Source organism: Heptranchias perlo, chromosome 39 (assembly GCF_035084215.1).
Source record: "Heptranchias perlo isolate sHepPer1 chromosome 39, sHepPer1.hap1, whole genome shotgun sequence".
Classification (NCBI taxonomy): domain Eukaryota; kingdom Metazoa; phylum Chordata; class Chondrichthyes; order Hexanchiformes; family Hexanchidae; genus Heptranchias; species Heptranchias perlo.
In genome coordinates, this window is record NC_090363.1 from 11,464,026 (window position 1) to 11,474,970 (window position 10,945).

Genomic DNA, 10,945 nt, shown 5'->3' on the forward strand with positions numbered 1-10,945 from the left:
CATGGGGTGGGTGTAGGCACAACAGACCTGGGGTTTGGCAGGGGGGTAGAATGATGCAGGGCAGGGGAGGGGTTTCTGAGCACGGGATTGGGGCGGAGCCTTAGAGTGCAACGGAGCCCTGGACCACAGGCAAAGTGGAGCCCAAGTGCTGCTGGACCTCACGGCGGATCAGCCCCGTAGCAGTCGCTCAGCGGCAACGCGTTAGAGGAGGGGCGCACGTGGCCAATTACAGCTCAGATCTAGAGCTCACATGGTACCCACGAGCCAATCAGACCTGAGACAAGACACGCCCGAGACAAGCACGACACATACAGCCTGCTGGATTGGTCCCATTACATTTCGTCGTTACATTTTATTGCACGTATGATATGAAATCCTCATGCACACAAGACAATGTACATTTATACACGTAAAAAAAATTCTGAATGCTGTGTGTGAGCGACGGAACAGAAAGCTACAGGAAAAGCAACTTCAGGAGCACAGTCAAGGCAGGTGTTGTATCTCCTTCGGCCCCGACCTTCACTTGACTTTCGTGAAGTTTTCTTTAAATTCGTTAAAACCGAGGTGTCCCCGCAGCACCAGCCGGCCAACGGTGATCGATCGGGGGGGGTGGGGGGAGGCTAAATTAACTCTTCAGTCACTGAAGAGGCATTTCTCAGTTTGATCCTGTGAAACACGATTCGAGCATCGGAGGGTAAAATCGGGAGCGGGCGTAAAACCAGCGTGGCATCTGATCCCGTTCTGCCGACGGGCGGGTTAGGTTAAAATTGCCCCCCAGGGGTTGCCCTTTAAATATTAAAAGACGAATGAATTCTTCAGCACTTTAATTAGTCAAGCGGTTTATTCCCTTTCTTTTAAAGCTGCTCCGCCTCCTCACGGCCAGGCTTTTTAGTGAGATATATTGTGCGGCGGAATCTCTTTGTAGTGTTGTTGACTCCAGTGCGAGTGCAGGACACTGCGGCGCCCGTCACCGACGTCAGGTGGCACCCATCGTCCGCCGCCAAGGCTCCCGCCACGTGCCGGGTGTGGGAACAACGCCCGTTTTTAACTAACCCGAGTAGCACGCTCTCGCCTCTGAGTCAGCAGGGTCGAGGGTTCAAGTCCCACTCCAGAGGCTTGAGCGCAAAATCCAGGCCGACGCTCCCAGTGCCAGCGCTGAGGGAGTGACGCACTGTGCGAGGGTGCCGTCTTGCGGATGAGTCGTTAAAATCGAGGGCCCCGTCTGCCCTCTCAGCTCGACGCAAAAGACCCCGTTGGCCACTATTTCGAAGAAATGCAGGGGAGTTCTCCCCGGTGTCCTGGCCAATATTTACCCCACAACCAACACCTAAAAACAGATTATCTGGTCATTTATCTCATTGTGGGAGCATGCACAAATTGGCTGCTGCATTTCCTAAATTACAAGAGTAATTACACTCCAAAAGCGCTTTGGGACGTCCTGAGGTCGTGAAAGGCGCTATATAAATGCAAGTTCTTTCTTTGACCTGTGCAGCCATTTAAGGCGCTGGCCCATGCACAAGACCCCAAGGGTGCAATCACCTCCCATTTTACTGCCAGCTGTTGCCGGGGGAGGGGAGGGCAGGGGAAAGACTTTTAGTTTTTAAGCCAGTCCTGGTGCACGCAGTCAGGATTCCGGTTTTGTATCAGGGGGGCCGGAGACGGGAAGTCAGTTTGTGGTCAGTGGCTGGGCTGGAGAGGAAGCTGCCTTCGAGCAGACGTCGTTGAAATGCCACCAGCAGCCCACCCCACCCAGTGAAAGTCACTGCGGTTTGTGTGTTTTTTTCTTTGCGAGTTCTTCGAAATGCTAAGTGGTGATGCCCCGGAGCGCTGTAAACAGGCAAGGTCCCAGTTTCAATTCACCCCTGCGGTGAGTTCAAAGTCAGGGCTGTCACGTTGAGAGTTTTGCAGTGAACGGAGAGCGCTGTGCGTAGGGCGGACGAGAAGGGATGGGCGGGGATACGTAACGTACAATTCAACTTTCTTCATGCACCTCCTCGCTGCGGCTAATCACAAACTGCACCGGCAGACATCGTGGACGCCAGCAGGGCAAGGGAGAGGTCTGAGGGGGTACCCTGCTGTGTTATCTCCACTCAGCCTTGACTGAGGGAGCCATTTTAACCCATCCCGCCCGTCGGGAGACTGACGGGATGGAGAGGGGGCAACGCTGGTTTTACCCCCCTGCCCCGATCTCAGGCTATATTGAAGTCAGTGGAGGGTAATATCGGGCGGGATGTGAAACCCGCGTTCCACCCGATCCCGTGGGATTCCCGCCTGGCGAGTTAAATTAACCCGGGGTGTCAACTACTATTCGACTGTGGAGAGCATCACCGCCAAGCCGTATCCTGTCCTTATCCCGAGTTACACGCACTTTCCGGCACAGATCTCCGGGCGGTGTCGAGCAGCGGGAATACCGGCCTTCAGTTTGGCCCCCCCCAGCCCAGGGAGCCCACCGAGGCGCTTTGACTGAGAGCAGCCGACTCACCCGCATCGCGGCTCGGGATCGGCCGGTCTGTCCGGCTCGGTAACGCGCTTTCACCCGCTGGGCGCGTTACCGTTCCCACAGACGACGTTGGCCGGTCCAGTCTGCACTGAAAATTAAAACACAGAAACACTCAGCAGGTGGGACAGACTGCGTGGGCCCCCACCCCTGCCTCCCAGGGCAAGGTTAAAAAACGTCTCGCACCCATCACTGAACACGAAATAGGGCAACATCGGAATCGGTGACAGCGCCCGCAGCCCGGTTGGCGCTAGGAAGAACTTAAAAGGCACGACCAGCGTGGAATCTCGAACGAGCGATCCGGCCCTCCTCCCCCCCTCGTGTCCCGCCCCCCCGTCGCTGGCTCGCTCTCGGGAAGAGCAGCGGCGCGAAGTCACGACGCGGAGATGCCTGCGCCGTGGGGAGGGACCGTCATCGGAGGCAGAAACATGGACTTCAGCTTGCCCGACATGGCCGCTATCTCGGGGTCCTGTCCTTCGTACGCCTTGACAATCCGAGCAAACTTCAGCACACCTTTTGGAACAAAAAAAAAGAAAACAACACAGAGTCACGCTCGCACGTTTTGAAATCCCGCCGCTGAACCACCTGAAGTGGGCGCGTACACCGTGCAACGTGGTGACCTCTGCCTGCCCGTTTCCGGGGGCTTAAAAGGGTTAAATTACGAGCAGAGGTTGCATAAAGTTGGCTTGTATTCCCTTGGAGCATGAGGGGGTGAGCGGATCGAGGTGTTTAAAATGGTCAAGGGGTTCCATAGGGTAGACGCAGAGAAACTATTTTCTCTGGTGGGGGGGGAAATCAAGAAGAAGGGCGGCGGGGGGGGGCCATAATCTTAAAATTAGAGTCAGGCCAGTTCAAGAATGAAATCAGCAAACATTTCCTTCACATGAAGGGTAGTGGAAATCTGGAATTCTCTCCCCCCAAAAGACCCCCCCCCGGAACAAATGAAATTTTCAAGACTGAGATCAAAAGCAAGGAAGTTCTGCTAATCGTTTACAAATCACTGTCTAAGCCCCAGCTGGAGTATTGTGTCCAGTTCTGGGCCCCACACTTTAGGAAGGATGTCAAGGCCTTGGAGAGGGTGCAGAGGAGATTTACTAGAATGGTACCAGGGATGAGGGACTTCAAGTTATGTGGAGAGACTGGAGAAGCTGGGATTGTTCTCCTTAGAGCAGAGACGGTTGAGAGGAGATTTAATAGAGGTGTTCAAAATCATGAAGGGTTTTGATAAGAGTAAATAAGGAGAAACTGTTTCCAGTAGCAGAAGGGTCGGTGACCAGAGGACACAGATTTAACGTAATTGGCAAAAGAACCAGAGGGTAGAGATGAGGAGAATTGTCTTTACGCAGCGAGTTGTTCTGATCTGGAATGCGCTGCCTGAAAGGGCGGTGGAAGCAGATTCAATAGTAACTTTCAAAAGGGAACTGGATAAATACTTGAAAAGGAAAAATTTGCAGGGTTGTGGGGAAAGAGTATGGGGGATTGGGACTAATTGGATAGCTCGTTCAAAGAGCCGGCACAGGCACGATGGGCTGAAAGGCCTCCTTCTGTGCTGTATGATTCTACGATAGATTTTTTTGTTGGGTAATGGTATCAAGGGACATGGAGCAAAGGCGAGTAAATGGAGTTGAGGTACACGATCCACTGTGATCTGACTGAACGGCGGAACAGGCTCGAGGGGCTGAATGGCCTCCTCCTGTCCTTTTTGTTTCAGGAAGTGGGGGGCTTACAGATAGAGGGATTGTTCTTGCAAGTAAGCACAAAAGGAGGGGGGCTGGGCCAGCAGAGACTGCAGCGCAAGCAATTCATAGAACGTCACAGCACAGAGGGAGGCCATTTGGCCCATCCTGCCTGTGCTGGCTCTTTGAAAGGGCCATCCAATTAGCCCCACTCCCCTGCTCTTTCTCCTTAGCCGTGCAAATGTTTCCTTTTTAAGTAAATATCCAACTCCCTTTTGAAAGTTACTATTGAATCTGCTTCCAAGCCCTTTCATGCAGCGCATTCCGGATCAAAACAACTCACTGCATTAAAAAAAAATTCTCCTCGTCTCCCCTCAATCAATTGTAATCTTTGACTCATCAACACCAAATACGAACCAGATTTATTATTTTGAGGGTGGGATGGGTGGGGGTGGTTTAATGCTGATATTGAACATTAGACTTTGGGAGACCAATAAGCCTTGGATACCAGTCCTGACGATGGCCAACAGACAAAAAACATGAGACTCGAGGAAAGCTCCTGCAATAAAAGGATGAAGCTGTAAACTGGATAACTGGGGGGGGCGGGGTGACGGGAGGCGCGCGGTACCGGCCGACGGTACAGTCTGAACTGGGTAGCATAGCGTCACAGGGATTCTCCTTGGGATCTAGGAGAATAGGAACAAGAATCGGCCATTCAGCCCCTCGAGCCTGCTCTGCCATTCAATTAAATCATGGCTGATTTGTATTTTAACTCCATTTACCCGTCTTGGTTCCATAACCCTTAATACCCAACAAAAATCGATCAATCTCAGTTTTGAAATTTCCAATTGACCCCCAGCCTCGACAGCTTTTTGGGGGAGAGAGTTCCAGATTTCCACTCCCCTTTGTGTGAAGAAATGCTTCCTGACATCACCCCTGAACGGCCTGGCTCTAATTTTAAGGTTATGCCCCCCTTGTTCTGGACTCCCCCCACCAGAGGAAATAGTTTCTCTCTATCCTTCAATCTTAAACACCTCGTTTAGATTGTCCCTTAATCTTCTAAACCCAAGTGAATACAAGCCTAGTCTATACAACCTGTCCTCATAATTTAACCCTTTTAGCCCAGGTATCATTCTGGTGAATATGCGCTGCACCCCCTCCAAGGCCAATATATCCTTCCTGAGGTGCGGTGCCCAGAACTGGACGCAGTTCTCCAGATGGGGTCTAACCAGAGCATTACGGAAGCTGGCAGCCAGCGGACAATTTAAAAGCCACTCACATCAGGGTGGCATTGAAACAGCAAAAGGCATCCTAACCCCTTACCCACATCTTAAACACCTCAATTAGATCACCTCTTAATCTTCTACACTCAAGGGAATACAAACCTAGTCTATGCAACCTGTGCTCATAATTTAACCCTTTTAGCCCCAGGTATCATTCTGGTATCTAAAAATAAAATGCATCATGTCTAGGCTTGCAGTCGATGCCAAGTTGTACACGAAAGCAAGATATTCGGAAGAAAGGAATAAAATTCAGGGACGCCTACAGAGGCGACAAAAGGTGTCCAGGTTGATTTGTGTCGAGGAATGAGCTTCTGTGATGATCCAATTAGCAGATGCATCACTCAGCCATACAATCCAGGAGGTCCCAGACTAAATCCCTGGTCCGTGTGGACTTTGATGTCAGCTGTGGCTCAGTGGGAAGCAATTCTCACCTCCGAGTCAGAAGGTTGTGGGTTCAAGTCCCTCTCCAGGCCGACGCTCCCAGTGCGGTTCTGAGGGAGTGCTGCACTGTCGGAGGCGCCGCCTTTCAGATGAAACGTCTGCCCTCTCAGGTGGACGCAAAAGATCCCAGGGCCACTATTTCAAAGAAGAGCAGGGGGGTTCTCCCGGTTGTCCTGGGCCAATATTTATCCCTCAACCAACATCACTAAAAATCAGATTATCTGGTTATCACATTGCTGTTTGTGGGATCTTGCTGTGCGCAAATGGGCTGCCATGTTTCCCACATTACAACAGTGACTACACTTCAAAATAATCGCTGTAAAGAGCTTTGGGATATCCTGAGGTCGTAAAGGGCGCTATATAAAAGCAAGTTGTTCCTTTTCTTGCTGATTTTGGTTCAAGTGGCAACAGGAGATGGGCATTAGGGATGGGCAATAAATGCCGGCCTTGCCAGCGACGCCCACATCCCGTGAACGAATAAAAAAAAAGGAGACTACAATTTGCCTTCGGAGTCCCTGCACCGAGGGCTGGGGGAAATAAGTCAAAACACCAGCTGCTCGTCGCTCTGTAGTGCGTCCAGCTGGAAAGTGTGTGCACTCTCACGGGCTTCAATGCACGTCTTGCGTGTTTGGGGAAGGCAAGACTGGGCTCGGGCTGTGATCTCCTTACGGTCGAACAGCTTACTACATAAGAACGTAAGAAATAGGAGCAGGAGTAGGCCGTACGGCCCCTCGAGCCTGCTCCGCCATTCAATAGGATCATGGCTGATCTTCGACCTCAACTCCACTTTCCCGTCCGATCCCCTTGATTCCCTTAGAGTCCAAAAATCTATCAATCTCGGTCTTGAATGTACTTAATGACTGAGCATCTACAGCCCTCTGGGGTAGAGAATTCCAAAGACTCACCACCCTCTGAGTGAAGAAATTCCTCCTCATCTCAGTCCTAAGTTGTTCAACCCTTATCCTGAGACTATGCCCCTTGGTTCCAGACTCCCCAGCCAGGGGAAGCAGCCTCTCAGCATCTACCCTGTCAAGCCCTCAAAGAATTTGATACGTTTCAATGAGATCACCTCTCATTCTTCTAAACTCCAGAGAGTATAGGCCCATTCTACTCAACCTCTCCTCAAAGGACAATCCTCTCATCCCAGGAATCAATATAGTGAACCTTCGTTGCACCCCCTCTAGGGCAAGTGTATCCTTCCTTAGATAAGGAGACCAAAACTGTGTACAGTATTCCAGGTGTGGGCTCACCAAAGCCCGATATGATTGCAGCAAGATTTCCTTACTCTTAAACTCCAATCCCCTTGCAATAAAGGCCAACATACCATTTGCCTTCCAAATTGCTTGCTGTATCTGCATGCTAACTTTCTGTGCTTCGAGTACAAGGACATCCAAATCTCTCTGAACACCAACATTTCTTAGTCTCTCACCTTTTAAAAAATATTCTGCTTTTCTATTCTATTACCAAAGTGAATAATTTCACATTTCCTCACATTATGTTCCATCTGCCACCTTCTCACCCACTCACTTAACCTGTTTATATCCCTTTGCAGTCCCACTGGAACTTAGGCCAGGCAGTCATCACTTTCAGCAGAAGGAAGAAAGCAATGGGAGGGAGAGATACCAACAACTTGCATTTATTTAGCGCCGTTAATGTAGGCGCTGAGCTCCGGCGCGGGGAGCTCCGAGGCGCAGGGCCTCAGCGTTGACTCTACTTTCTGCACACTTGCCTTCTCCGTCGTTGCTGAATCCGTACGATTTGATGACTTCTTGCTGGATCTGGGTGGCCACAGGCAACACGAACTGCAGCATCTTGCCCATGTCGTTACAGGCGTTGTCGCGGGCCTCCTCCATCCTCATCGCGTTCTCAGGGGAATTGAAGGCCTTGATCACTTCAGCTAAAACCACTGGGCAGAGGAGAGGGAGAATCAATGGGAGGTCAAGTTACGGAGAGGGGGCGGGGGCGAGGGTGAGGGGGGGTGAGGGCGAGGGGGGTGAGGGGGGGGCGAGGGTGAGGGGGGGGCGAGGGTGAGGGGGGGGCGAGGGTGAGGGGGGGGCGAGGGTGAGGGGGGGGCGAGGGTGAGGGGGGGGCGAGGGTGAGGGGGGGGCGAGGGTGAGGGGGGGCGAGGGCGAGGGGGGTGAGGGTGAGGGGAGGGGGGGCGAGGGTGAGGCGAGGGTGAGGGGGGGCAAGGGTGAGGGGGGGCGAGGGTGAGGGGGGGTGAGGGGGGTAAGGGCGAGGGGGGCGAGGGCGAGGGGGGGCGAGGGCGAGGGGGGTGAGGGTGAGGGGAGGGTGAGGGGGGGCGAGGGTGAGGGGGGGGTGAGGGGGGTAAGGGCGAGGGGGGGTGGGAATGAGGGGGGGTGGGGATGAGGGGGGGCGAGGGTGAGGGGGGGCGAGGGTGAGGGGGGGCGAGGGTGAGGGGGGGCGAGGGGGAGGGGGGGTGGGGATGAGGGGGGGCGAGGGGGAGGGGGGGTGGGGATGAGGGGGGGCGAGGGGGAGGGGGGGTGGGGATGAGGGGGGGTCAGAGAACAGGCGGGGCACAGGGGGGAAAGGCCACAAGATATCGTCTGGTGATGGCAGAGGGTTTATATCATCGCACATTACAGACTCGCAGGGTCCAGGTCCAGACCCTGACCCAGACTGAGGTCCAATCCCAGGCCCCAGGCCCCAGAGTCCAGGTCCGGCCTTTCCATCCCCGGCTCCGCCTCACCTTTCGCCTGCTCCACGCTCAGGCCCGGCTGCTGCTGCGGTTGTTGTTGTTGTTGTTGCTGCTGTTGAGCCGCCGCCATTTCACCCTCTCGGTGCCCGATCTCCGCTCACCCCGCGATAAACATCCACTCTCCAGCGGGCACAACAGTGAAATCCAGCGCCCGGTCCGGGATCCGTCCGCCTGGGCCGCAAACTCCGAGCGGCAGCGCCCCCCGGCGGCCGGAGGAGCGACTCACATCGGGTAACAGCGACCCCCGGCGGCCGGAGGAGCGACTCACATCGGGCAACAGCGACCCCCGGCGGCCGGAGGAGCGACTTACATCGAGTAACAGCGACCCCCGGCGGCCGGAGGGGCGTCTTACATCGGGTAACAGCGACCCCCGGCGGCCGGAGGAGCGACTCACATTGGGTAACAGCGACCCCAGGCGGCCGGAGGAGCGACTCACATCGGGTAACAGCGACCCCCGGCGACCGGAGGAGCGACTCACATCGGGTAACAGCGACCCCAGGCGGCCGGAGGAGCGACTCACATTGGGTAACAGCGACTCCCGGCGGCCGGAGGAGCGACTCACATCGAGTAACAGCGACCCCCGGCGGCCGGAGGAGCGACTCACATCGGGTAACAGCGACCCCCGGCGGCCGGAGGAGCGTCTTACATCGGGTAACAGCGACCCCCGGCGGCCGGAGGAGCGTCTTACATCGGGTAACAGCGACCCCCGGCGGCCGGAGGAGTGACTCACATCAGGGAACAGCGACCCCCGGCGGCCGGGGGAGTGACTCACATCGAGTAACAGCGACACCCGGCGGCCGGAGGAGCGACCCACATCGGGTAACAGCGACTCCCGGCGGCCGGAGGAGCGACTCACATCGGGTAACAGCGACCCCCGGCGGCCGGAGGAGCGACCCACATCGGGTAACAGCGACTCCCGGCGGCCGGAGGAGCGACTCACATCGGGTAACAGCGACTCCCGGCGGCCGGAGGAGCGACTCACATCGGGTAACAGCGACCCCCGGCTGCCGGAGGAGCGACTCCAATCGGGTAACAGCGACTCCCAGCGGCCGGAGGAGCGACCCACATCGGGTAACAGCGACCCCCGGCGGCCGGAGGAGTGACTCACATCGGGTAACAGCGACCCCCGGCGGCCGGAGGAGTGACTCACATCGGGTAACAGCGACCCCCGGCGGCCGGAGGAGTGACTCACATCGGGTAACAGCGACCCCTGTTGGCCGGAGGAGCTTGTCATTTCAGTTCGGGTTTTATTTGGACAGGTGCTGTCTGTTTGAAGGAGCGACTCAAAGGGGGAGAGGGTGGTAGAGTGGCCGGGAGGTTTATCGAGGGAATTCCAGAGCTTAGGGCTGATTCTGATTTGACACTCGACGCTCACAAGGACACCAGGTGTGACGCTCGACGCTCACAAGGACACTAGGTGTGACGCTCGACCCTCACAAGGACACCAGGTGTGACGCTCGACGCTCACAAGGACACTAGGTGTGACGCTCGACCCTCACAAGGACACTAGGTGTGACGCTCGACCCTCACAAGGACACTAGGTGTGACGCTCGACCCTCACAAGGACACTAGGTGTGACGCTCGACGCTCACAAGGACACTAGGTGTGACGCTCGACCCTCACAAGGACACTAGGGGTGACGCTCGACCCTCACAAGGACACTAGGTGTGACGCTCGACCCTCACAAGGACACTAGGTGTGACGCTCGACGCTCACAAGGACACTAGGTGTGACGCTCGACCCTCACAAGGACACCAGGTGTGACGCTCGACGCTCACAAGGACACTAGGTGTGACGCTCGACCCTCACAAGGACACTAGGGGTGACGCTCGACCCTCACAAGGACACTAGGCGTGACATTCGACGCTCACAAGGACACTAGGCGTGACACTCGACGCTCACAAGGACACTAGGCGTGACACTCGACGCTCACAAGGACACTAGGCGTGACACTCGACGCTCACAAGGACACTAGGCGTGACACTCGACGCTCACAAGGACACTAGGCGTGACATTCGACGCTCACAAGGACACTAGGCGTGACACTCGACGCTCACAAGGACACTAGGCGTGACACTCGACGCTCACAAGGACACTAGGTGTGACACTTGAGGCAAATAGCATCGATACATTGAAGGGGAAGCTGGATGAACACATGAGGGAGAAAGGAATAGTCTGATAGGGTTAGATGAAGTAGGAAGGGAGGAGCGTTGTGTGGAGCATAAACACTGGCGTGGACCAGTTGGGCCGAATGACCTGTTACTGGGCTGAAGACCAGATGTAATTCGATGCTCACAAGGGCACTATATGTGACACTCAATCCAAGACCGAA

General features: G+C 55.2%; 1 protein-coding gene across 1 annotated transcript; it reads right to left on the minus strand.

Annotated features, from left to right (window-relative positions):
- Nucleotides 1-323: 323 nt before the first annotated feature.
- grcc10 (gene rich cluster, C10 gene) lies at nucleotides 324-8,816 on the minus strand. The gene is made up of 3 exons (XM_067974083.1): nucleotides 8,605-8,816; nucleotides 7,627-7,803; nucleotides 324-3,010 (listed from the first exon to the last, which is right to left on the minus strand). Exons 1-3 carry the CDS (start codon nucleotides 8,681-8,683, stop codon nucleotides 2,871-2,873), a joined length of 396 nt encoding a protein of 131 aa, XP_067830184.1. The 5' UTR covers nucleotides 8,684-8,816; the 3' UTR covers nucleotides 324-2,870.
- Nucleotides 8,817-10,945: the final 2,129 nt, after the last annotated feature.